The sequence below is a fragment of the Giraffa tippelskirchi genome, chromosome 1 (assembly GCF_054371585.1).
Source record: "Giraffa tippelskirchi isolate mGirTip1 chromosome 1, T2T-mGirTip1v1.2.pri, whole genome shotgun sequence".
NCBI classification, from domain to species: Eukaryota; Metazoa; Chordata; class Mammalia; order Artiodactyla; family Giraffidae; genus Giraffa; species Giraffa tippelskirchi.
In genome coordinates, this window is record NC_137275.1 from 184,448,515 (window position 1) to 184,476,370 (window position 27,856).

At 48.6% G+C, this 27,856-nt stretch overlaps 1 protein-coding gene across 1 annotated transcript in view; it reads right to left on the bottom strand.

Moving 5' to 3' along the window:
• The window catches only part of LZTS1 (leucine zipper tumor suppressor 1), a 65,091-nt gene that overhangs the window by 5,297 nt on the left and 31,938 nt on the right, over positions 1 to 27,856 (bottom strand). The window contains exons 2-3 of the mRNA XM_081570886.1: positions 4,071 to 4,548; positions 1,931 to 2,719 (exon numbers count right to left, since the gene is read on the bottom strand). Coding sequence (XP_081427012.1) covers positions 1,931 to 2,719; positions 4,071 to 4,415 — 1,134 coding nt within the window. The 5' untranslated portion in view covers positions 4,416 to 4,548. The remainder of the gene's footprint in view (positions 1 to 1,930; positions 2,720 to 4,070; positions 4,549 to 27,856) is intronic.

Here is a 27,856-nt window from a genome sequence, read left to right on the forward strand (position 1 = left end):
CTATTATAATGTTCTCCGTGCTTCAGTGTCCTTAACTCTAAATTGAGTTTCATAGGGCTGTTGTAAATGTTAAATGAAAGGACCTGAGGCCTGGCATTAATAAACACTCTATGAATTATTGTTATTATAAATATGTTTGTAATACATTTCTATGCTTTTGTGAAAATTTACTTCATTTATTGCTTTACTAATAGTCTGACTGGATAACCTGGGAATGAGGTCACAGCCATGTCCAGCTTAGTTCTGGATTAGACAAGCAAGGATGGATGCATAATGCTAGCGTTGGCTTATGTGCTGAGCTGGGCCAAAGTGTTCCCAAGTCCTGGCTGAGAAAGGGTCTCCTGAACCAACACTGATGAGAAGAAGGCACTGGTCCCATGGCTGAGGTCCTTTCCTCTTTGGGGAACCTGGCAAACAGAAAGCGACACTCCCTACCCACCTGTCTAGTGCCTCTACCCATCACTTCCTCAGAAAGGATCTCTTTCCTCTACCCTTGATAACACCCGGAGCTCTAATTTCCAGAATAAGTACAGGAGATCAGTTCAGACGGATGGCTGTGTGGCTGATGGTGTGTCACCTCCAGCTAGGGGTGATGCTGGTCAAACCAGACCCAGTGAGCCCTCAGCCCCTTCCACGGGCAGGAGTCTTTAGGGTGAATGCCATGCACACGCCTCTTCTGGTCCCTGCACCACCTTTAGAGGCCCATCAGGTGAGAAAAGTGAGCAGGATGTGGGGGTTAGGCTGTTCTCCAGTGAGACCAGGTGCAGCAACCTTATTTCCAGGTGTGTCTGAGGATGTGCATGTTTATAAGAGTCCTCGTTCTTCCTACTCTATGCTTCCATCACAGCCCACCAAACAGAAGCTCCACTTGCACGTCTATGAGGACTGGCCAACTGTCCCTGAGACCTGCACAGATGTGACCACTCCCACCAGTGGGTGGAGTCCCTTTCCTCAAAAGTCACAGATGAGGGACTTCCCTGGTGGTCCATGATTGAGACTCCATGCTCCCAACGCAGGGAGCTTGGGTTCGATCCTTGGTCAGGGAACTAAGACCCCATATGCCATGTTGTAGCCAAAAAGTTAAAAAAAAAAAAAAATCCTGCAGCTTTGGAACTGTGACGTTTTCAGAGTGCAAACAGAGCCTTCTATAAAGAAAACAACAGCAACAACAAAAAGATGAAGCAAAAACATCACAAACGGTGCTATGGTCTTTTGTGGCTTTGGGGCCATCATGAAGCAGGAATGGTTTGCGGTCCTGCAGAGCCTCTGTGAGCAGATGCACTGAGGTGGCCCTCAGACAGCCTGGCTGGGACTTGGTTCTCTTGTTCCAGTTTCTCAGCCAAAAACTCAATTAGTAAATTCAATTCTGGCCATGAGGCATGGGGTTGGGGAGATGAAGAAGCCCAGACTAAGAAAATCTCCAACATGGTTTACTGGGGAGCCCTTTCTTTGGGTCAGGAAGCCAACACTCCAGCCCAGTTTTCCGGGGCAACTGTGTTCCCACTCCTGTTTCTCTGGTAGCTCAGCTGGTGAAGAATCTGCCTGCAATGCAGGAGACCCTGGTTCGATTCCTGGGTTGGGAAGATTCCCTGGAGAAAGGATAGGCTACCCTCTCCAGTATTCTTGGGTTTCTCTGGTGGCTCAGATGGTAAAGAATCTGCCTGCAATGCAGGAGACCTGGGTTTGATCCCTGGGTTGGGAAGATTCCCTGGAGGAGAGCATGGCAACCTGCTCCAGTATCTTGCCTGGAGAATCCCCACAGACAGAGAAGCCTGGCGGGCTACAGTCCATGGGATTGCAAAGAGTCGGACACGACTGAGTGACTTCACACTTCTCCCTGTTGCCTAGAGCCTGGAGGAGACCTGGAGAAAGTGGTGGGGAATGCAGGTACTGAACCTGCCTGCCCCCCCGCCCATGCCCTCATCCTCACCTCCCACTGCGTCTCCTCCAGTGCCGGGGCAAAGCTGGTCTTCTCCTTCTCGTAAGACCTGAGTTTGGTCTCCAGCAGGTCCTGCTCCTTCATGAGGCTCTCGAGTTCCTGCCGGAGCTGCCGTTTCTCCTGCTGGAGCTGGATCACCTGGAGATGCAGGACCTGCTGGGCGCGCTGGCTCTTCTGTGCGGCCACCTTCAGCTTGCCCTTGGCCTCCAGCCCCTCCAGCTCGTCCTTGCAGCGCCGAGGCCGCTCCTCGTAAGGTTGGCTGGTGGCCAGCTCCTTCTCCTCGAAGCTGCGGTGCAGCCTCTGCAGCTCACCCTCCCTCTCCAGCAGCTGCTTCTCCAGCTCCTGGATGGTGCACTGGTCCGTGGAGATTGGGGAGCGCACAGAACCCTTGTCCTTGCTTGCATGGGACAGCTTGCTGCCCCCATCGGAGAAAGACAGGGCCTTCAGGCTCATCATGTTGCTGTCCTGGAGGACAATGCCCTGTGTGATGTTGTGGGCTGAGCCCCCAAACCGGCTGGCGGGCCCCACCGGAGTGACCAGCGGGTCCAGCTGGTAGCTGCTGCTGGTACTGTGGGTGGGCAGGCTGGACATGGAGTTCCGGCCGGAGTCGGACAGTGCCCCGGAGCACAGGCTGGGTTTCAGCTCCTGCTCCTTGGGCTTGTCCAGAGGCGCGGGATGCAGCTGGTGGCCGGCGCTCTCAGGGGATGAGTGGAGGATGGTGCCTGACCGTGGCAGCACCGGCTTGAAGGCCGTGGGTCTCATGGCACCCTTCTCGGAACCCTGGGGAGGAAAACAGCCATACTGACCCTGTATCTCCCTGTGATGAGCCCTGAGTCAGGTATGCATGCCAGCCACATGGCACCTTCCTGGTCGGGGGCTGCAGGTGACCTCACCTGTTACTCTGAAGGGGCCAAAGGTGGTGAATCTCCCTCAAGGAGGAGGAATTCCTCCATGCCTGTCCTTAAAGATCATCAGGCCCTTTGTTTTGTGAACTAACAACCAGTTTGTCACCAGTTTCTCCGAGATGACAGCCCTTTTAGGTTCACTGGCTGAGACCCCCATGCCAGAGTTCTGGGGTTCCGTGTGCTGCAGGTAAGGGTGCTGGACACACTGTCCTCAGGGAAGTTCATCCCTGCTTCTTCCCCATTACTTCCAGTTGGCCAGCAGCTGGAACTCTGGCCGTGGCCTCCCCCAATGGTTAGGAGAACCACTTAAAATAACAATCTTTTCCCTAAAGCCATCATTTTTATTATTAGAGTACTTCAAAGTTTACAAGCTCTTTACTTTGAAAAGCTTAAAACCCTATCCAACATGTGGGCCGTTTCCTAGCATATCAATGCATAGATTCATCCTCCCAGGTGAGGCCAGGGTGCTGAATAGCATCGACTGGCAGGACCCATGAGAACTTAAACTGGGACGAGGGGTGGATTTCTGAGCACCTGGAACTCTCTGCCCTCATCCTTGCTGGATTGGTGATGATGACAAACCCGAGAGACTTCCCTGGTGGTCCAGTGGTTAAGACTCCATATATCCACTTCAGGGGGCGTGCGTTCCATTCCTGGTCAGGGAACTAAGATCCTGCAAGCCACGCAGCATGGCAAAAAACTAACTAACAAACTCACAGCTCTTACCCCACCAAAGATGCTCTGGGGCTGGTTTGAGTGAGAGCTGCTGTCCCACCAGAGCAGAAAAGGAGGAGAAAGCCCACCTCTGTGAGCCCTCTAAGAAGACAGCCTGCCAGATCTCTTCAGGTGGGCTCTCCACCTGCTTTTACAAATGGTAAGTGAGCCCCTCCCCCTTCCCATGCACTTGAAAACACTGCTATGCATTCTGCCTTGGCAATCCTGAGTTACAGCCCAGCAGAGTTCAGAAAGGCTTACATTCTCCGATTGCTCTGTGCTAAAAGCTCACCCAGGACTTTTGCATTACAAGACTGATCAATGTGTCCATTCCTTTGTCCAATCTTGCTCTCTGGTGTGGGTGAGTACCCCTGCCCTCTCTGCATCACTCAGTGAGGTACGCGTTCTCAGTGATGTAAGCATTTAAGACCTTCACCACCACCACTCTCAGCCCCAGGCCTCTTTCCTGCCTTTCCAACCCAGCCACCCACACCAGAGACCCCTCCACTTACCATCTCCAGCTGACTGGAGAAGGGCAGGAGCTTCGGTGGGGTGGACGGGTCAAAGTCCACCCCTGCCTGGCCCCCTAGGTCCCCACTGGACAGGGCCGTGTAATCAGGACGGTGGGAGCCCCGGGCCTTCTGGCTGACCTTGATGTAGAAGAAGTCTTCGCTCTTGCCCATTTTGGAGCTGGACTTGCCATGCCCCGAGTCCTGGGAGAAGCCGAACCTCAGCAGCCCATCTGAGTAGCGGTTGAGCTTCTTGAGGTGGGAAGACTTGCGCAGCTTGTACTGCGAGGCCCGGCAGTGCTTGCTGTGGAAGCCATGGCCGGAGATGAGGCTGCTGACACTGCCCATGGCGACACGGGGGCCGAGGACAGGTGGGGCAGAGCGGGGACCTGGCGTGGCAGGGGTGGCGAGGGGCAGTCCTGGCTCCGAGAAGAGACTGCAGTCATAGCAGAAGCCTCACAGAGCCTGGGAGAGCTGAGACCTGGAAGGAGACATAAGCAGAAGTCAGCCTGGATGGGGTGGTCATGGCACGTCCCCACTGGTGACCAACCTCGAGATCTGGGCAGCAGAGAAATGCATGTTTTCCCTAACAGAGGCTCAGCCCTGTCTCTGTCTCAGTGGGCTCCCCTCTCATTTTTCCTTTGTCCTCTAATTCAGCAAACATCTGCTAGAAGCCTACTATGGGATGGCTCTCTTCTTTTTTTTTTTTTTTAATTTTTATTCATTTTTTAACACCAAAAACATTTTGTATTGGGGTATAGCTGATTAACAATGTTGTGATAGTTTCAGGTGAACAAAGGGACTCAGCCATACATACGCGTGTATCCATTCTCCACTCAAACCCGCCTCCCATCCAGGCTGGCACATAACATTGAGCAGAGTTCCATGTGGTATACAGAGGTTTTTGTTGGTTATTCATTTTAAATATAGCAGTGTGTACATGACCTTCTACAAGTCCTTAACCATCCCTTCCCCCCAGCAACTGTGAGTTTGTTTTCTAAGTCTGTTAGTCTTTTTCTGTTTTGTAAGTCAGTTCATTTGTATCATTTCTTTTTAGATTCCACATAAAAGGGATGTCATGCTATTTCTCCTTCTTTGTCTGACTTACTTCATTCAGTATGATACTTTCTAGATTCATCCATGTTGCTGCAAATGGCCTTATTTCATTCTTTTTAATGGCTGAGTAATATTCCATTGTATATATGTACCGCATCTTCTTGAGATGGCTCTCTTCTCAGCACTGGGATGCAGGGGTGACTGGAACAGTTACAGTCCCTGCACTCATGGGGCTTGTGTGTAGTGTAGTGTGGATTGGCCATAAGCAGATCAATGTGTGTGACTTCAAGTGATCTGTCTGCTACGGGGGAAATAAAGCCAAGTGAATGGGATGGAATTCTGTTGTTGTTGTATTAGTTGCTCCGTCAGACTCCTTGTGACCCCACAGAGTACAGCCCATAAGGCTTCTCTGTCCATAGAATTTTCCAGGCGAGAATACTAGAATGGGTAGCCATTCCCTTCTCCAGGGGATCTTCCCAACCCAGAAATCGAACTCAGGTCTCCCACACTGCAGGCAGACTCTTTACCGTCTGAGCCACCAGGAAGGAGAGGTGGTTGTTTTATGCAGGGAATACAAAGGAAGCCTCTCTGTTTGGTGTCATTTGAAGAGACCCCAAGAAAATGAGGGAGAAAGCTATGTGGAGACCTGTGGGGAGAAAGAGGAAGCTCAGGGGTAGCCCCAAGTGCAAAGCCCTGAGTCCCTGAGTGGAATGTGTTGGGCATTTGTGAGACCAGCAAGGAGGCCAGTCTGCCTGGAGGGTAGTTAGCAGGGGGGGTTTGGAGGACACAGACGTCAGAGAGCTAGTAGGTGCCAGGCAACAGAGAGCCTGACTGGCCATAAGGGTTTTGGCTTTAGTCTGAGATAAGAAGCCCACAGATGGCTTTAAGCAGCTGACAACTTGATCTGACTTGGGTTGTGGAGGGTCACTCTGGCTGCCGTATGGAAAAGAGCCACTGAAGAGCTTGGGTGGAAGTGCTGGGCCTGTTAAAGCAGGTGAGTGACTAACATGGCTAGGCTAGGGTGGTAGCTGTGGATTCAATTTTTTTCAATTTTATTTATTTTTATTTATTTATTCTTGACTGTGCTGGGTCTTCACGACTTTGCGGGCTTTTCTCTAGTTGTGGAGAGAGGAGGCTATTCTCTAGTTGTGGTGCACGGGCTTCTCACTGCAGTGGCTTCTCTTGTTGCAGAGCATGGGCTCTGGGGTACACAGGCATCAGTAGCTGTAGCACATGGGCTCAGTAGTTGCAGCTCCTGGGCTCTAGAGCACAGGCTCAATATTTGTGGCACATGGGCTTAGTTGCTCTGCCACATGTGGGATCTTTCCAGACCAGGAATTGAACCCATGTCTCCTGCACGGGCAAGCGGATTCTTTACCACTGAGTGAGCAGGGAAGCCCTGGATTCAATTTTTGATGTAATTTTAAGGTTGAGCTGATGGTACTAGTTAAAAGATTGAATGCAGGGAGGGAAAGAGTGGAACCTAGGATGACTTCAATGTTTTTTATACAAGTATCCAGAAGAAGTAAGTTGCCATTTATTGAGATGCAAAAGACCACAAAAGGAACCAGTTTAGGATGAAGTGGGGGTGGAAATAGGACTTTGGTTTAAGACATTAAGATTGCAAAGCCCATTAGACATCCAAGCAGTGATGTGGAGTAGGCAGTAGGATGGGTGTGGAGCAGGGCAAGCTGTAGATTTCCTTGTATGAGTTGTTTGTGCATAGTCTCGGAGCTAGTTCTGAGACTAGATGAAAAAGCAAGGGCAGGAAGGCAAGAGAAATGTGAGGACTGGTTCACAGAGGTGAGGAAGATGAGTGGGAATGAGGAAGAGACACTAAGAAGTCTCTGACAGACATGCAGGAGACCGGTGAAAGGTAAGGATGAAGATGGTGTCAAGTGATGCTGAACTAAGGTGGTGACTAAGAATCGGTCAATGGATTTGGCTGTGTGGAGGCACCAGTGACCTTGACAAGAGAAGTTTTGGTGGAATGGTGCAAAGAAAGGCCTGATTGGAGAGGGCTCACAAGAAGAGGGGAGACACAACTGTACCCTTGAACAATGAATAGTAACATGGTCGACTTGGTTTGGATTCCCAATTATGCTCCGTGCCAGCTATAATGTGGTAGGTAAACTCTCTTACATCTTTACCTTCAGGGTCACAAACCAATTCTAAGATACACTTAAAATTTTTTAAGTAATAGGACTGCATCTTATAATCAATGCTGAAAACAATAACAATGGCCTTGCTGGTCAACCAGACAGAGGAATGTACTAGAAGGCAACGTGGGCACTCTTGCGGATGGAGGCGAATCACTCGAGCCTGGGTCACCTGATTTTCAGAGCTTGGAAATGCTGTGTGATTGTCATGCATTGAGAAGGAGTATTTCTCAGTCAGTCAAAAGACAGATGATTCAATGAATAAGCGGGGGGAGGGGAGGGACACGGCAGGTTTAATAAAATAGGAAATGCAGAAGGAACCCCGCATTCTTTATTCTGCTCTAAATTACCCTGTCAATTGAAAGGGGCAGAAGACATCCCAGGTGGGTGATAAGGGGGTATTATGGGCACAGCTGAGGGAGCCAGAAGATTCTTCAAACTCTGAAGATGAAGGCTCAGATTCAAACATGTCATCTTGAAGAATAAAGTAGCTATGATATGAATAAACACATCATATATTCCAATCATAAGAGCACCACACAACAAAACAGCATTCCATAAGTGTAATATATGCTTTTCTATGAAAAGCTTTTATTAAGTTGATGGTCTCTTAGAATCAGGGAAACATGATGATACCTCATGGGGCCATTACGAGCAGTTTATTGGATCCTACCAGAAGCTAATAGGTCTGATACATTTATTGAAAGCCTAGTATATAGTAGGCACTCAACGAATAGGAGGTATTTTCACTGGTATCTATGATTTATATTATCATCATTGTTCTCTCCAGGCATTCATCAGCCCTGTGCTATCTTCAGTGGCCACATCTCATTTTCCAGAACTAGTTCTCTCCTCCCCAAATGCACGTTTCCTGCATCCCATTCCCTGACAGCACTACTTAGGCGCATTAAGTTCCTCTGCTAAGTTAATAGTTGACAATGACAAAATGTGTTTCTCATGCCCTAGGTCATCCGTCTCTTGGTTAGTTGAGGCCCCAGGGGCCTAGGAGACAATATTTTACTGCTGTCCGTATATTGGGAAGCTATTTTTGGCCAAAAGATTCTTGTGCACTCTGCATGTTCTACCAGTTGGACAACTGGTGACTTACTTTTTGCTCATCCAGTTACACATTTGTGAACATCTGCATGGACAGTGTTGTAGAGATAATACCATAGGCTATGGCATCAGAGAGACTGGGGTTTGAAAATTAACCTCTCTGAGGTTTCTTTTCCACAAAATGGAAATAATCAGGATTTCACAGGTTCAGTATGGGGATGAAGCAAACTCACAGAAGTCAAGCGCAATGCCTCACACATGGTAGGTGCTGTCCAGGGAGTCCATGATGAACTGAAAGACAGGATTAGGGTGCCTTCTAGAAGTGTGTGATAGCTGGAACAGAACTATAATACCAGGAAAATATGTGACATGAATCTGTTTGCAGCTCATACAATTCAATAATAAAAAATGAACAAACTTAATTGAAGAATGGGCAGAAGATCTAAATAGACATTTTTCCAAAGAAGACATACAGATGGCCAACAGGCACACAAAATAATGCTCATCATTGCTAATAATCAGAGAAATGCAAATCAAAACCACAGTGAGGTACCACCTCACACTGCTCAAAAGGACCATCATTAAAAAGCCTACAAATAACAAATGCTGGAGCGGGTATGGAGAAAAGGGAACCTTATACTGCTGATGGGAACATAAACTGGTGCAGCCTCTATGGAAAACAGCATGGAGGTTCCTCAAAAAATGAAAAACAGAGTTGCCATATGATCCAGCAATCCTGCTATAGGATGTCTACCTGAAAGGATGCACACACCCCGGTGTTCACTGCGGCACTATCTACAACAGCCAGCATGGAAGCGACCCAGCTGTCCATCAACAGATAGGAATGGATAAAGAAGAGGTGGTACGTATATACAATAGAATATTACTCAGCCATCAAAAGGAATGAAATAATGCCATTCGCAGTAACATGGATGAACCTAGAGATTATCATACTAAATGAAGTAAGCCAGACAGAGAAAGACAAATGCCATATGAATAACACTTCTGTGTGGAATCTAAATTATGACACAAATGAACGTATATACAAACAGAAACAGACTCGCAGACACGCAGAACAGACTTGTGGTTGCCAAGAGAGGGTGAGGGAAGGATACATTGGGAGTTTGGGATTAGCAGATTCAAACTAGTGTGTATAGGATGGATAAACAACAAGTTCCTACTGTATAGCACAGGGAATTATATTCAATATCCTGTGATAAACCATAATGGAAAAGAAAATGAAAAAAAAAATACCGATAACTGAATCATTTTGCTCTACAGCAGAAATTAACACTGTAAATCAACTATACTTCAATAAAGTTAGAAAAAAAAACAAAACGAATCTGTTTGCAGCTCTCTTGCTGCACCGCCATCTCCTTTCACTTGGACCCCGAGACAGCCTCCATTTTTATCTTTTCCCCATCTGCTCATCCTAAGCATCTGGAGTGTCGCAGTCCTCCTGCTTGCAGGTGATAACCTTTCAAGGTTTCCCATTGCTCGTAGAGTGAAGCAGGCTCCTCACGAGTTCAGCGGGTTCGGCAGTCCCTGATTTGCCCACCACTCCAGTCTCCTCACTTCAGTGATGGCCACATTGGTTTTTTTCTGCTGGTGGAACATACCAAACCTCTTCTCAGTGAGGAGCTTTCATGCCTGCTGTTGCCTCTGCTGACAACTCTCTTCCCTTAGCTCTTCCTCTTCACACAAATTTCCCTTTCTCACGCTTTAGTTTTCAATTCAAATATCACCTCCACGGCTTTCCTAGCTACTCATAGAAAAATCCATTTCCCCTATTCCTCTCTGTTAGAACCAATCTGTTTATTTCCTTCACAACACTTGATTTAATCAGTCAATTCTAAAGAAAATAAACCTTGAGTATTCATTGGGAGGACTGATGCTGAAGCTGAAGCTCCAGTATTTTTGCCACCCGATGCAAAGAGCTGACTCATTGGAAAAGACCCTGATGCTTGGAAAGAATGAGGGCAGGAAGAGAAGGGGATGGCAGACAATGAGATGGTTGGATGGCGTCACTGACTCAATGGACATGAGTTTGAGTAAACTCTGGGAGATGGTGAGACACAGAGGAGCCTGGCATACCAAAGTCCGTGGGGTCTCAAAGAATTGGACATTGAATAACAACAAAATCTTTTAAAACAAAGCTTTTTATTATATACTGGAGTATAATTGATTAACAATGTTGTGTTAGTTTCAAGTGTATAGCAAAGTAATTCAGTTATACCTATACATGTATCTATTCTTTTTCAAATTCTTTCCCCATTTAGGTTGTTATATAATATTGAGTAGAGTTCCCTGTGTCATACAGTAAGTCACTGCTGCTAACCTATAATAATCTGCTGCTAACTTATGATAATAACCACCAGAATTTCAGCTCTATGAGAGCAGAGACTTTGTCTCTAGACTCCTAGGGTGAAAATGAAGCAAAAATCAGAGGGGTTAGATGACTCGCCCTTTGTCATTCAACTGGCCAGTGACCAAGGTGGGATTTGGACCCAGACCCAAATTCCATGATTTCCACGTGAGAGCAGATTGCTGAGGACTATAGGTAGAGGCTCAGAGATAGGGTGCCTAGTTGCTCAGTCAAGGCTGACTCTTTGTGACCCCATGGACTGTAACCTGCTTGGCTCCCCTGTCCATGAGATTTTCCAGGTAAGAATACTGGAGTGGGTTGCCACTTCCTATTCCAGAGATTTTCCCAACCAAGGGATCGAACCTGCATCTCCAGCAGCTCCTGCATTGCGGGTGGATTCTTTACCACTGTGCCACCTGGGAAGCCCCCTGAGATATTAGGGGTCCTGTCCTGGAAGGCAGGTCAGTTTCAAGGGTTGACAGAAATAAAGTCAGGAGAGGAAATTAAGCTCGTGGCCTCCAGCCATAGCTTCATTTCCCAACTGGGCAGAAGACAAGGTTTTAGGTATAGATGAGCTCCTTCACTGACCTGAACGGTAGCCTGGAAGATGCGTGAAGGGCAAGCACTGTGCTGGCCCCAGGGGACTGAGAGGGAGAAGACAAATGATGCCGGGGAGCAAAGGCATGGAGTGGGTGAAGGATGCTGGCTCTGATCCTGAGAGCATTTCTGTCCCTTAGCCCTGGAGCCTCTGCTCTCCATTCCCTGGGTCTTAACACACAGAAGAGCTTTGAAGTTTGAGATTCTCCCCCAGATACATCTGAAGCTAACTTAATTACCTTTAAATGTCTAGACTTGTTCGGTTTTCAACTTGGAGAGAGCATCACAGAAAACCTGGCCGTGATCCATCCTAGTTCCCAAATCTTGGGTCTTCCCCCCCCCACCCCCTACCAGACTCATTGTCTCTGCCCTCAGGCAGGCAAGGGGAAGGGCACATTTTTCTTCCTAGGAAAGAAATCCTCATTGGCCGAGAGTGTGGGATGTGGGATGAAAGTGAGCAACCACACAGATCTTGGAGACTGCAGAAGGGGAAAGGAAGAGGCAAGAAGGACTGGAGAGGAAAAGGTAAAGGAGCCACAGCTCCTCAGGCTGGGCTCAATTATGTGAGCTCTGTGGTCTCCATGGATGTTACAAAAGAAATCCAGCAAGCATTAGACTTTAAGACAGGAAAGAGAAGAACAGCCAAGAAGAGGTGGTGGTAAAGGAGCCCCTAGGGTACACTTCTCAGAATCTGGCCCCAGGGAACTGAGGGGACTTGCCCCTAGAAGTGCCAGAGCCTCCCCACCCTGCCATGTGACCTTCCCCACCAAGGATGGCTGCTGCACCAGGAAAGGCAGGGACTCCGGAGCCCTGGAAGCCCTGGACTTTGAGCTACTGCTACTCCCATGCCAGTTGCTCCCTCCCCATCCGTCTTGTACTCTTTTAACCAGGGCTCACACCAGGGTGACACATTCCTGCCTTTCTGGAATATGGAGCTAGAGACACAAACACGAAAAGGGGTCTGTCAGGACTTGGGAAGGTGAGAAATATTACTACTTCCCCTTCATCTCACACCGAGGGGAGAAGCAGCTAAGGCCTTTTGTTGTTGTTCAGTCACTATGTCGTGTGGACTCTTTGTGATCCCATGGACTACAGCAAGCCAGACTTCCCTGTCCTTCACTGTGACCCAGAGTTTGCTCAAATTCATGTCCATGGAGTCAGTGATGCCATCCAACCATCTCATTCTCTGTCACCCCTTCTCCTGCCTTCAATCTTTCTCAGCATCAGGGTCTTTTCCAAAGAGTCTATTCTTCACATCAGGTGGCCAAAGTATAGGAGCTTCAGTCCTTCCAATAAATATTCAGGATTGATTTCCTTTAGGATTGACTGGTTTGATCTCCTGGCTATCCAAGGAACTCTCAAGTCTTCTCCAGGACCATGGTTCAAAAGCATCGATTCTTCGGCTATCAACCTTCTTTATGCTCCAACTCTCACATCTGTAAATGACTCAGGAAAAACCATAGCCTTAACTATATGGATCTTTGTCCACACCAATCCCAGACTTCCTGCCTGGGGAAAGTGAGGATACACAGCTGCCCTCCTGTCTGCCCTCTTTGTCTGCAGAGACCACCTACAAGATCAGGATGCTAGCCTCCAGCCACAGTGCTCCTTCTCATGCCTCCTTCGTTCTCAGTCCAGGTCATTCCCTGACTTCTCTCCTTCCTTTACCCTCTCCCCATCACCACCCAGGCCAGGCTATAGGGCATCTCTATGTTCTTCTCAGCACTCTCCCACCAGGTGCCTCTATCCAGGGCACCCCGGGCTGTGCTTCTGCTGCTGGAGGAGGGGGAGCCCTTGCTGAACACTGAAGAATTCTCCTCCAGTACCCATGGAGATGGGGAAGGCACCCACACCAGAACACACTCCATGGGGTGTGTCCTCAGCGAGCTCCAAGTAATCTCACCTGTGGGCTGAGCTGATGGGGTTGCTGTGTAGGTGTCCATTGGGTCACTAATTCAACAAATATTTCTTCCTCATCTGACAAGGGCCAAGTACTATGCAAAGTGCAGGTGGAATAGGGTGAGGAAGGAAGGAGAGGAGAAAATGCATAGGAGGAAAAAAAAGAAAAGCCAGAGATAAAAGTGTCAGGGGTGTGTGTGTGTGTGCATATGTGTGCATGCGTGTGTGTGCATGTGCATGTGTGTGTGTGTGTTCTCTACTTTAGTTGCAGTGTCCAGAGAAGTTCTTGGAGAAGATGGTATTCAGGAAGAACCAGGCTGATGAAGGTTTTGGTAGAATGGTCCCTAGGTTCTGATGCAGGAATGGGCTTAGGGGTTTAGAGCAGAGGGGTCTTCAGGGTGGTGACCTGGCAATATCTGAAGACAAGACTTCTTTGACTGTCATGGCCAGGGGTGCCATGGGCATCTGGTGGCCAGAGCACAGGACAACTCCCGGGACAGAATTATCTGACCTGAACCCTCAGTAGTACCAAGGTTGAGAAACCTGGATTTAGAGGAACAGAAAGAAGACATGAGATTTAGAGCCTCAGGTCTGCCACTTTTGCAGTGTGACTTTAGTAAGTGGTTTAAGCTCTGTACCTCCGTTTTCTCACTTGTAAAATGGAAGTAACCACATTTGCCCTGTCACAGGGCTTTATCATGAAAGGAAGTGAGAGCTTAGAATATACCAGAAAAATCACCAACTCTGGTTATTGTATGATTTCTCACTGTCATCCAGGACAGTTCTCTGAGATATTCCATTATACAATAGGGTTTATTTGAGAAGCACCATGGGGCTGCACCCCCAGTACAGACTCTGGCCTGGACACAGAAGTCTCAGCATGATGGCTTGTCTCGCACAGAACCCATGAACTTGGGTGTAGACAGAGACTGGGCTGCAAGATATAACAAACCTCCCCTCAGCTGGTGCAAAGCTGGGCTCATTTTCCAACCAGAACATGAGGGGCTAGATTCAGTTCATCTCTTCTCTGAAATCTGAGAATTTAATCTCCTAAGATCTCCTGAGAGCTATCCACACCCTTCTCACAAAAATGTCACCTCCCACACCCCCACCCCACTCCAACATTTTGACTATCATGTCTTAGAATTCCTTGACCCCAAACACCCCTTGATGGACCTAGTTTAAAAACAGATGAATACATCCTGCTCTGGGGGATCAAACATGAGCTTTGGAGTTCCAGGTAAAGGAGCAGTCGCTAAGTCGTGTCCAACTCTGTGACCCCGTGGACTATAGCTCTCCAGGCTCCTCTGTCCATGGACTTTTCCAGGCAAAAATACTGGAGGGGGTTGCCATGCCCTTCTCCAGGGGATCTTCCCAACCCAGGGATTGAACTCAGGTCTCCTGCATTGCAGGTGGATTCTTTACCATCTGAGCCACCAGGGAAGCCAGAATGAATAACTTGCCTTAGGTCATTGACTTAACTAATGACTCCCTGCTTCTCTTCAGAAGCAGGGGAGGAAGTGAACTAAAAGAATTGTATGTCACCTCAGTGCAGCCCCCCACCTCCTACACTCAGGATCCCATGACTTGGACATATCTCAGACCTACTTCAAAGGGAGTCATAAGGTAAAAGGCTAGTTGGAGTGGGCAGCTACCTACCTACCTACCAGGGGATGAATAAGGCTCTCTCAGGCAAGATTTTCACCAAAGCTTACTCCAGTTCCTGATGGGCCATTATTAAAGCTTTCTTCTATTCAATTCTAATTTTAATTGATTTTTAAAATACTGAAATCCTATAAAAATCACCTAAGTAACTCATGCAGAACTGACAACTGTTAAAATGTTGTCATATCTGTTACGGAAATAAAACATCTGCAAGTGGAAATCCCCCTTCCCTGCTCCTTTTTCCTGCCCCATCTCTTCCTCCCCAGGGGGAATCCTTATCATGACTTTTGTGCGTGTGTTTATCATTAAATGCATTCTTCACATATGAGAAGAGTCTATGTACTGATTTGATTTTTACTTTATAGAAATGGTATCCTGGGACTTAGCTGGTGGTCCAGTGGTTAAGAATCTACCTTCCAATGCAGGGAGTGAGAGTTCAATCCCTGGTGGCGGAACTAAGATCCCACATGTCACGGAGCAATTAAACTGGTGCGCCACAACTACTGAAGCCCAAGTGCCTAGCGAAGCTAAAAGAAATCATATCCTGTTGTGTGTATCACTCTGCAACCTTGGTTGCTTTAGTCAATGCTTTATACTCGGGATCCATTTGTATCTTTCCTTTGGGCTTCTAGGTGACTCAGATGGTAAAGAATCTGCCTGCAATGCAGGAGACCCAGATTTGATCTCTGGGTCAGGAAGATCCCCTTGAGAAGGGCATGGCAACCTGCTCTAACCTTGCCTGTGGGGGCAGTGATCCTCACATGTCCTTCACCAGTCCCTGCTCAGATGTTCGCATTTCATTACAAGAACCCTCTGTTAGGTGATTACTTCTCCACATGTGTGGGAATTTTTCTAAGGTTCATTTTTCTCTGAGTCTTGGAAGCTGTTTAGTTTTTAAAGCCACTCCCCGCCCTCTTAAGTTGAAATCCTGGAGGAGAGGAAGCATCTGAGACCCTTATGGGCCAAAACATTAGAGGAGGGCGCCAAGAGCGGGAGGAGCTGGGAGGAGCATCTCCAAATCATACCTCGAGTATTACCCTGGGGTGGGGGAGGGGCACACCTGCTGTTATTAACAAGAGAGTGTCACCAGCACAGCAGAGGCAGGAGGGAGGGACTCGGAGGAGCCTTGGCCAAACAGGTCCTCCGCTGCAAGTGATGAAGTTGCTCTTCCTCACTCAAGGCAGCCTGGATGCCAAGGGTAACATCTTCCCTGGTCAAATCCCAGACTCTGGAGCCACGTGGGACCTTTACCCCAATTCCTTCACCGCCCAGAGGTGACATGGAAGTCCCAGAGCAGGGAAGGGACTTGCCCAAGGTCACATCACAACTTCCGGACCTGAAACTAATATCCTTTCCATTCTATCCAGAGCACAGGACCAATTGGAATCCATTTTCCAGATGAAGGGTGGGCAGTTCCTGCTTTATGTGAGCCACATGTGTAAGGAGGAGGTATGGAGTGAGTGTGTGTGTGTGTGTGTGTGTGTGTGTGTGTATGTGTGTGTAAGGCTGCCTGATACAAATGAGATTCTGTCCTGTGGGCGGGCGGCATGCTCCATTCAGAGATGCTCAGCCTGTGGGTTTGGTGCCGGAGAAGGCAGAGGAAGCTGCTGTAGGCTCTGCGTGGGCCCCAGCCCTGGGTGGCAGGGCTGGCTGGCCTCCAGGAATAGCTGGTGACTGCTGGGCTGGGACTGGAACTCTGCCTGCATCACCAGCCCAGGACAATTGCTAATCTTGGGAACCACACCTTTGCGTTCTTATGTTCAGTTCCATCTGTGGTACTTAGCAAACTTCACACTCACTATTATTCATCCACATGGTCCTCAGGGTACACCATGTGCAAGCATTGGGTGTTGAGAAGGAGGGGACAAGTCCTCTCACATAGAACTTGAATGTGGTTGTGAAACCTCAGCTTCCTTTTCTTTTTTCTTTAATTTTTTTTTTAAGGCTGCAACATGCAGCATGCAGAATCTTAGTTCCCCAACCAGGGATCGAACCATGCACTCTGCATTAGGAGCATGGAGTCTTTACCCCTGGACCACCAGGGAAGTCCCAACCTCAGCTTCCTTTGAAAGGAAGCCTTGGTTTCCAGACCTGGCTCTTTTCTCTCTACTGTGAGAAGCCCCATTGACCACAGGAAGCCCCCCACTCTGGGCCCAGAGCTGCTACTCAGCTCATTTGGTACTCAGCGTGCACAGCCTGCAGACAGCTCTTGCATTACTGAGTTTTTCAGAAGTGAAGGATCTTTAAACTTCCTTAAAGGCTGGGATGGCACCCCAAAGCTTCCTTGTATCTCACATGGTATGGTGAACAGTGCTGAGAACACAATACATATTTTTAATGAAATCAGTTCACAGAGAGCTCAGGCTTTACTGGCCAAGCTCAGCAGGGAGGCTAGGTGACTTCAGCTGGGGTCCCATACATGCAGACTAGAAGCCAAGTCTACAAAACTAGAACCCAAGTCTGGTTTCAACCCAAACTTCCATCTCTTGGACTTCACTGGAAGTCAACTGGTCACCTTGGGAAGAAAGAAATTTACCCTCTCCTTGACCTCCCAGTCCTGTTCAAACCGGGGGCCAAAACAAAGAAATACTGAGTTGCCCAAAAAGTTCATTCAGGTTCTTCTGCAATATGAACTTTTTGGCCAACCCAAGAAAAAGCAGAGTATCTGTTTTCAATGGTTGAGTTGAAAGATAAGACAGAGACACTTAGAGAGAGTTTAAAAGGTAGCACCAATTTAACTAAAGATGCAAGACGAACTAGCAGGAATTTGCTGGATTAAAGCCAGCTCTCTGACTCCAGCATATGATAAATTTTTAATTTTTTCTCTTATATAGGAGTGAGATAATTGTCTGCTGTGAATGCTTGCGTGCATGCAGTCGCTTCAGTCATGTCCAATTCTTTGTGACCCCATGGACTGCAGCCCACCAGGCTCCTCTGTCCGTGGGATTTTCCAGGCAAGAATACAGGAATGGGTTGCCATTTCCTTCTCCAGGGGATCTTCCTGACCCAGGGATCAAACTTGGGTCTCTTGCATTGGTAGGTGTGTTCTTTACCACTAATGGCATCTGGGAAGCCCTTATGAATGTCTGTGTCCCACTAAAATTCATATGTTGAAGCCAAAAGTGATGGTGTTGGGAGGTAATTAGTTTTAGATGAACATGTGGGTGGGGTCCTTATGATGGGATTAGTGCCCTTATAAGAAAAGATCAGAGAGTACCTGTTTTTTGTCTCTTTCCTATTCCCTTGTCCCCAACCACACCCAATGTGAGGACACAGTAAAAAGTCAGCCATCTAAAGAAAAAAAAAAAGCCATCTATAAGCTAAGCAGAGAGGTCTCACCAGAGACAGAATCTGCCAATGCCTTGATCTGGGATGTTCCAGCCTCCAGAACTATGAGAAGTAAATGTCTATTGTTTAACTCCCCCAGGCTGTGGCTACTTTGTTATAGCAGTCTGAGCTAAGATGGGCTTCCCAGGTGGCACTAGTGGTAAAGAACCCACTTGCCAATGCAGGAGACATTAGAAATGTGGGTTCAGTCCCTTGGTGGGAAAGATCCCTTGGAAGAAGACAAGGCAATCCACTCTAGTAGTCTTGCCTGGAGAATCCCATAGACAGAGGAGCCTGGAGGGCTACAGTCTATAGCATCACAAAGAATCAGACATAACTGAAGTGACTTAGCACCCATGCACAAGCTAACATACTGTCCCCCTCCCTACCCTCCAGACACCCTGGCAGAAGATGCTGTCTGGGCTGTCAGGTCACCGCATTTCTGGCGTTGTCCTTTCCTTATATTCTTCCCTCCTGCTTCTCAGTTCACAAATGGTGCTGGCAGCCTCACAGCCTGCAGATACGTCATGCTCTGTGGGGAGCTCCATAATGGACAGATACTTGCTGAGAAGTCAGGTACTCAGAGCTCTAATCCTGGTTCTGCACTCCACACCCCTCCACCCCATCCCCAGCTCTCAGACACCAGCAACCAGGTCACTGTCTGGCCCTGTCTGCTATGACTTGCCTGCCCCTTTGGGTTGTGGGTCCACAGGAGAGAACCTCATATATGATAATACATGATAAATATACATTTATCAGATCCCATCCATGGAGCCTGTTCTACTTGCATTATTGTGTTAGGCCCTCAACAGAGAATCACAGAGTGATGGGTCTGTTTTGTCATCTGGCAGAAGAGTGAACCTTTCAGCATCTCTATTTCCTTCTGTTATATAAGCACAGCTGATACCCACACCTCACAGAGCAACCATCAGGATTAAATGAAACCACATTTATAAAAATGCTTGACCACAGTAAAAACAGTACACACAGGATAAATTTAAACCAAGTGCTTGTGGAATTATAAAGCAGTATGGAAAGATGCTAGAACTAGATCTTCCTGTATCTTTAAGTTAAAAGGGTGAATCTTTAGGGAAGGACTACAGCACCCCCCACAACTTCCACCTCCCCCCCCACCCCCATCTCCCGCTATCTCCCCGTGGCGACAGGCTGGTGTCCTGAGGACCTGGCAGCCGCCAGACCTGCCTCTCAGCCTCCAGAAGGGCAGCTGGGGCTTGCAAGGATGTGAGAGCAGTCTCGTGGCATCTGCCAGCTGGGGCTGGGAGGTGGCAGGGGGAGGGGCGGCAGGGGGAGGGTTGCTGGCTGCACCAGGCTGGTGGGAGGGCCCCCAGCCAGCTCCCCAGCAGAGGTCTCTCGGGGCTAAATGGGGCGCGTGCCCAGGATTAATTGACTCCCCTTTTAAGATGCCTCTCCCCCTGGCCCATCTGCCCCTCCCCACAGCATGTTGCCTGATTCAGCTTTCCTTATCTGGAATTCCAGTGCTAGTATTCCTGTCCTTGACCTCTCCTCCCATTTGTCACTCTAAAGGAAGGTCGGGCAGGGGCTGGGGCCAGGGCTGGGGCAGAGGTTAGCCAGGGAGCTGGTTAATCATCTCAGCCCAGTCTGCAAACCTCCCAGCACTCACTTGGTTTCTTCTTGCCTGGAGGGCTCCACGTGCAAAGCACAGTACATCTTTTTTTTGTTTTTTTTTGAGTGAATTGATGAATGAAAGAGAGGCGAGGATGAAGGAGGGAGGGGGTGGTGAGCGTGGGCAGCGAGACGAGAGGTTGAGGGGGAGCAGGGGCCCACACAGCTCTCAATTAAGTGTACTTGGTTTCCGTGGAAAGGCAGAGAGTGAAAGAAAAATCGCTGGCAGGCTGAGTCACACCATCGGGGTGAACAATCGGAAGCAATTCTCCTTCCCACTGCCGGGGAGGAATCAAAAGCCATTCTGCCCCGCCGCCTTTTGTGTGCAGGCTGGGGCACTGCAGCTGAGCCTTCCTCCGTCCCCATCCCCGGTGGGCAGCTTGTGTCTTAGCAGTGCTGATTGACGGTTCTCCCCAGGAACCAGATTACCCACCAATCCCAACCTGCCCTTCTCCCTTCCAAAAATAAAGCCACAGTTACATGCAAAGCTCATGCAAATTTAACCCCACAGCTGCTAGTGCTGTGGCTGCTCCCACGTGAGGGAGCAGAAGGTGAGCCTCATGCACATTCATGACTTGGGTACCACCAAGCCCCTGGGCCCCCTGAGCTGGGCAGTGAGGGTGAGGGGAGCCGCTTCTCCTCTTGGTCAAGGGGGCAGCACGCAAAGAACCAGATCTTAAGTAGGGGAGATGTGAGACATCCAGGAGGGCTGGGAATCTGGCTAGACTCCATCTTGTCCTCTCTGGTCAGAGATTAAAAATCCAGGGCCAGTTGGGCTTTGGAGGCCTGAATGCAAGAGACAGATGGGTCCCCCTGTCTGCCAAACCCTTGCCGGCCTAGAGTACAGACCAACCAAGTGGGTATCTCCTAGAAGGGTAAATTTGAAGGTACTAGGTCTGTGTCAGAACCAAAAGGGTCTTGGACAGGCATTCAAACTTACGTTTGACCTATTTACCATCTCCAAAGTGTTAAACAGTTGTGTCCAACTCTTTGGGACCCCATGGACTGTAGCCCACCAGGCTCCTCTGTCCATGGGATTCTCCAGGCAAGAATATTGGAGTGAGTTGCCATGCCCTCCTCCTGGGGATGTTCCTGATTCAGGGGTTGAACCTGAGTCTCTTACATCTCCTGCATTGCAGGCAGATTCTTTATCGTCTGAGCCACCAGGGTAGCCCTAAATCCCATCTCGGTGTCAGTCTAAAGGATACTGAGGTCAGATTCAGGTTCAGTATGGACAAATCTGTGTTAAATTAGCCACTTGGGTCATGGGCTTGGGAAAGGGCAGTGGCGATACACTGTTAGCTATGTGACATCCCTGGTCCATGTGCCAAAGTTGGTACCTGATTGCTATTGTTCTTTATTTGCTAAGTTGTGTCCAATGCTTTTGCAACCCCATGGATTGTAGCCCGCCAGGCTCCTTTTTCCATGGGACTTCCCAGGCAAGAATACTGGAGTAGGTTGCCATTTCCTTCTCCAGGGGATCTTCCCGACTCAGGGATCAAAACTGAGTCTTCTTCATTGCAGGTAGTCTCTTGCATTACAGGTGGATGCTTTACCACTGAGCCACCTGGGAAGTCCTGGAACCTGGTTAGTCTTTGGCAAATCAGATGACCCAGCATCTTAAGTTGAATGGGAGATGTCTCGAATTCCCTCAGGATCTCTGACACTGTGGAATGCCTTTGTGGCTCCACCTCTCCGGAATCATGACCCTTCCTTCCCCTGGCCCAGCTCCACACTGTGGTCCTCCTCCACTCTCCAGACCAGGTTCCTGGGTTCTGAGGAAATCAGCAGGGGAGTGACCTCACATTCCATTTCATCCCAGGAGCCAGGGAGAGGGAAATGCAGGGAGCCTCACTAGAGTCGCCATTTGAGCAGAAAAAGAGCTTGAGGCCCCTCCCAGGGCATCACAGATATACCTACCTAATCACTCCACCTGTGCATGAGGTCCATCCTAAGACAGTGGGAGCTCCCAGGGAAATTGGTAGGACAAGAAACAAGTTGGTACCAGATCACAGAATGCAGAAAAGCTTTTAGAGACTAAAGGTGCTGCTTCAATGCTTCATAATAAGAGGCCAGAGAGGTGGGGTGACTTGTCCAAGGAAACACAGCAAGGCAAGTGCAGAGCTGGGGCTAGAATGCTGGCCTCCTAACTCCCCAGATGGCTTACTTCCCACTTACAGCTTTCTCTAACAAGAGAGAAGGAAGGGCAGGAGTGAAAATATCATTCTGTGTTGAGAGGTACTGATTTAAAAATACTCAGATTAGGGACTTCCCTGGTGGTCCAGTGGTTAAGAAGCCACCTTCCAATGCAAGGGATGCAGGTTCAATCCCACGTCGGGGAACTAGAATCCCACATGCTGCAGGGCAACTAAGCCTGCCTCCCGCAACTAGAGAAAGCCTGTGGTGTCACAATGAAGACCCAGCCCCCCCAAAAAAACAAAAAACTCAGATCAAAGGATCCAAACTAAAGATGAGATGAAGTTCCCCACCCTACATCCCAGCAACCTTCGATGTGTCATCAGCAGCCATAAATAGGGGCTGAGGGCAGGTAATAAGTGGTATCTCTCCATGAAAAATCAATGGCAAACTGGAACTTGTAAGTTTGGCTGGTGCAGGGCTGTGACAAGGACTTCCCTGGGGGCTCAGTGGTAAAGAATCTGCCCTGCCAATGCAGGAGACACAGGAGATGTGGGTTCAATCCCTGGGTTGGGACGATCCCCTGGAGGAGGAAAAGACAATCCACTCCAGTATTCCTGCTGAGAAAATCCATAGACAGAGGAGCATGGTGGGCTACAGTCCATGGAACTACAAAAGAGTCAGACACAACTGATCACGCACATACAGAGTAGAAAGCTCTTGACCACCTACAACACCCTAGGGAGAGCTCTGCCTTAGGAATAAAAGAGGGAGATCTTACAACAAAAGGCTCTGAGTCTTCCAGAAGGTTGGTAGATATGAGAGAAGGGTGGAGGGTTGATACAGGAGGGGAGTGTTTGTTCTAAAGTAGCTCCCCTTCCCTCCTCACCACTCCCCTCATCCCCACCACTGACTGGCTTTTATACCCACAGAGTGTATTCAGTACACAGGCTTCCCCAGGTGCCGTTAGTGGTAAAGAACCCGCTTGCCAATGCAGGAGACGGAGACGTAAGAGATGCAGTTTCGATCCCTGGGTTGGGAAAATCCCCTAGAGGAGGCATGGCCACCCACTCCAGTATTCTTGCCTGGAGAATCCCATGGACAGAGGAGCCTGGTTGGTTACAGTCCATGGGGTTGCAAACAGTCGGACGTGACTGAAGCGACTTAACATACACAGAACTGAATGTATTCAGTATGTGTGAGTGTATGCATGGGGTGGGAGTAGGGGTGGGCCTCTGGTAAGTTTCAGAACTCAGAAAGGAAGTGGAATTGAAGAAGCCCTTGTTCTGGATGCTGGAAATGACCTAAAGGAGCTCGAAGAGTTTAACCTGGTCCCTTAGGGAATGTGGCCCTGGGTATTTGGAGTTGTCTGTGTGCATCTGAGTGTTCTTTGTGGGCTCAAAGGTATGGCCTGTCTGTTGAGATCTCTGTGCATAGCAGGGGATCCTTCCCAAACCCTGATCATTTCTGACGAGTCTCTACAGGTCCTGAGTTAATCCTTTCTTCAGCGCATCTGATGTGTCTGGCTGGGGAGTTTTGACTTCTGCGTCAGCTCTGCCCTGATCTCTCAATCTCCTGCTTCTTCCTCCTCCAGGGCACATTCCTGGCAGTGAACTAGGAGCCAGAATAGGAGCCTCTGGTGAGCATCAAGCACTCCCCTACCTTCCTGGAGCCCCTGGCCCACACTGGCCCTGACAGTGATAGTTAACCTCTCTTCAAAGCCCAGGGATCCCACAGGACTGGCCCATAGCCACCCCCTAAGTCCTCATTACTGTCCCCCCCACCACTGTGACATTGTACCTGGTAGAGGTTACCACCTGATACAGCCACAGGTGTGCAGAGAGGCTCCAAAGTACCACATGGCGATGCTGAGCCTTGGGAGTCTCTTCCACTGTGCTTATAACCCTCTTTGCCCTTCGTGCCCCAGAGATGCTACAGAGCTCCTGGCTGTCCAGCTTGCCCCTCAGGGCTTTCTAGCATGCTCCTCCCTCTGCCAGGAAGACCCCCTCCCCCCTCCCACCACCCAACCTTGGCTGCTTTGAGGGGAAAGATGGACAAGCACCCTTCCTTCCCCACTGCCTTCCTCAAATTGTCTGAAGGAAGCAAGGCCAGTTCTGTACCCTGCCAGGACATCACATTCAAGGACACAAATACAGATCCCCCTGCACTCTGGGGAGGAGGAGGGCTGGGCACCTGATTGCTGCTGGGGATGTCCTAGCAGATGCTGAGATCTGGGCTGGGGAAGGGGTTTAGACCAGTTTAAGATTATTGCCCCTGCCCCAGGACTGTCATGAAGACTTCTCAGGCTAAGCTGTCCTCTCAAAATGCAAAACTGGGGCACAGGGTTCTGAGCCCCATTTCCCCAGCCAATAGATTCCTTCCAGGGTACCCCTGAGTAGCCTGTGTATTGTAACCCACTGCACTGTACCCAGGTGGAAGAAAGCAGAGGGTATCCGGGCTTCCCAGTCCCCACTGGGGCTTTGGGGCTCCTTCCCTGGGGCCTGTGGGCAGTGTCACTGAGAGATCAGGGTGACCACAGCCAAGGAGACTTGTATGCAGCATCAACATGCCAGCCAGACTTGGTTCTCTCTGTGTCCAACTAAAGCCACTGACCTGCAAACATAAGCTTTCCCAGGGACACACAAACTTTGAACAGAGCATAGGCTCTAGAGAGGGTAGCCATATAATCTGGACACTTTCATAGTTAATGGTAGGGTGGTTGGGAGGGAGGCTCAAGAGGGAGGGCATATATCTATACATATTACTGATTCATGTTGTACAGTGGAAACCAACACAACATTCTGAAGCAATTATCCTCCAATTAAAAATTAAAAAATAAATAAACAAAACAATAACAACAACAAAAAGTTAATGGGATCACTAGTATTAAATGCACTAGGACAACAGACATAAACTAGGATGTGTTTATGAAACAACCATATTTCTTCTCATGAGGGCCAGACCAGGGGTAAGGATGTCAAGCAGGAAGTCTGACATCTCTTGACCTCCTGTCCCCTTCCCTTAGTCACTTGAAATTTTGTTGACTACACAGGGGACAAGGAAAGGGAAGCAGCTAGGAAGCAGAGTCCCAGCTAAATGGACCACTTACCAGGTGCTTTGCATACAGTGGTCTATAGGGAGCTGTGGTCCCTGATACTTCAAGCTCCTTTGAATTGGGTCCTGATCTCATCTGTCCTCACAACAAACCTGGTGGCTCAGATGGCAAAGAATCTGCCTGCAATGAGGGAGACTTGGGTTCGATCCTAGGGTTGGGAAGATTCCCTGGAGAAGGGAATGGCAACCCACTCCAGTATTCTTGCCTGGAGAATCCCATGGACAGGGAAGTCTGGCGGGCGACAGTGCATGGGGACTCAGAGAGTCGGACACAACTGAGTGACTAACACACTCCAGGGGTCTCAGCTAGAAGAACTGTTTCTAGAAGCCAGGATAGCTGGTCATGGGCCAGAGCTCATCAACTGCCTTGGACAGCCTTGTCATGGAGCAGGCAAGGTGAAGGCAGGATGGATACACCCGGTGGATGCACGACACCTCCCAGTACTTGTGTCAGCAGATGCTGTGACAGGGGTGAACTGCTGGGAGCATCTGTGTCTTTGTTCCACATCCCCAAGTATTTGTGAGCACTTTATGTGCAGTCATAATCAGGACCCTGTAGATACAAAGTCTGCCCTTACTGACATTAGAATTGTGTTAGGAAGTGACAAATATAGCTTGCCTTCAAGGCCCTGTACAATCTCCCTTCTCTCTTTACCTCCCGTTACGGTGCTTCCCAACTGGTCAGGGCACAGGGTCATTGACGCTCAGGGGTGCATCTGACATTGAGAGTGACCTCCTCATCAGCATCTCTGAGGCCCTCAAAATTTTCCTTCTCCATGCCTTTGCTCATGGGGCTTCTTCCTATCTGAAGATCAGATACACACACACTCTCTCTCTCTCAGGTCAAGTCCTCCCTGGTTTCTCCTTCTCAGTAGACTTTGTACTGTTGGGCAGTACTTTTGTCAACCAGATAGTAAATGCCTTTCGAGCCCAGATTCTCAGGGATGCACCAAAGAATCAAGATCTCCTAGCAAGCCTGGACTGTGACTACTGCCTTTTGAACTTCTCAAGTTACATCTATTAAAGCTTCTCTACTCTAAGCCCTGTATTCATTTCTGCATCTCACTCCCTGCAGGCAGCTTCATCTCCACAAGCACTGGGAGGAAACTCCATCAAGTTCTTCAACTCCTAAACTTAACATGCAATTGACATGATTCTTGCCTGTCTGTGCCTGTCACAGTGAACTTACATCAGGCTAATCCTTCCAGCCCAGCTATGATTCCATCAACTCCAACCATCTCAGAGGTCTGCCTCTAAGAATCATGTCCTTTTCTTCTATTTCTACACATTCTTGCTTTCTGTTATTCTTAACAAAGAGCACTTAAACATGCAGAAGTCTGCCAACTCCAAAGCAACATCTGATCTCCATTTTCCCTCCCCAAATCATCATCTTTCCTCCTGTGCACAGCCAGCTGCTGCTGCTTCTTCTATGAAAACATTTATTTCTTTGGTTGCACCAGGTCTTATTTGTAGCACACAGCATCTTCCATCTTTGATGCAACATGTGAGATCTTTTAGCTGCAGCATGTGGGATCTAGTTCCCTGACCAGGGATTGAATCCAGGGCCCTTGCACTGGGAGTGTTGAGTCTTAGCCACTGGACCACCAAGGAGGTCCCCAGCCAAGCTTCTTGAGAGAGAAGGTTATCCTCACCTTTGCCACTTGCTCCTTCCCACTTGGCCTTAGTCCACAAAAGCTTGTCTTCTGTCCCTTCCAATCCACTAGAATTTCTCTCCAGGGATGTTGTTCATCCAACTGATACTTTTCAATAGTTATCAAACTTGATCTCCCAGTCACTCCATATTGTTTTTCAACTCCATCCTTTTGGGAACACTCTTTTCTTTACTTGCTGTGCTCAGTCACTCACATGATATTGTATCTCTTGACTTTTCCCCTATCACCTTCAGCTACTCCCTCTGTCTATCACTTTTATTTCTTTCATCCTGAAAAGCTGGTGGCTCTTCAGGGGTCCACAGTGGACCCTGTTCTCTGCTCCTGGTTGGCCTGTCTTTTTCCATTGTTTCAGCTGCACCCAGAGCATGATTTTTGGATTCAGGTCTGCAGCCCAAACCTCTCTCCCAAGTTCCTGACTTGGAACATCCAACTGCTCACCTTCACTGGGATGGGCCAATGCATCTGAAACTAACGTGTCTAAAATGGAACTAGCCACTCTCTCCTCCCTGCTGTTACCCACCTCCCCACAACAGGTCCCTCCTTCTGAGTTGCTAGGCTTGAAGAATGGTACAACCCAGCCAGAATTCTGATTCTGAGAAATCTGACCAAGACAGGAACACTTGATCCCTTCATCTCCTTTCGCCTTATATCTGAGCAGTCACTATGTCTTATTTTTTTAAAGCCTAAAAAAATTCATTGCACATCCAGGTGGGATCTTTAGCTGTGACATGCAAACTCTTAATTGCGGCATGTTGGATCTAGCTCCCTGACCAGGGATTGAACCTGGGCCCCCTGAATTGGGAGCTCAGGGTCTTAGCCATTGGACCACCAGGGAAGTCTCAATCCTATTTTTATTATTGATTTTCCTCAAAACCATCATTTCCTCCAAATCCACAGCATTGTCTTAGTCTGTTTCCATTATATTTCCCTTGGGATATTGGTAGGTCTGTATTTTGTGCTTTTCCAAGCTTTCCCAAGGATTCTCTATTGCCCAAAGTTTAAATAAAGTCCAAATTTCCTAACATAGCAGAGAAGACCTTTGTGATCAGAACTATTTATCTTGTATCTTCATATTTTATAGCACCATGCCCTTCCTTC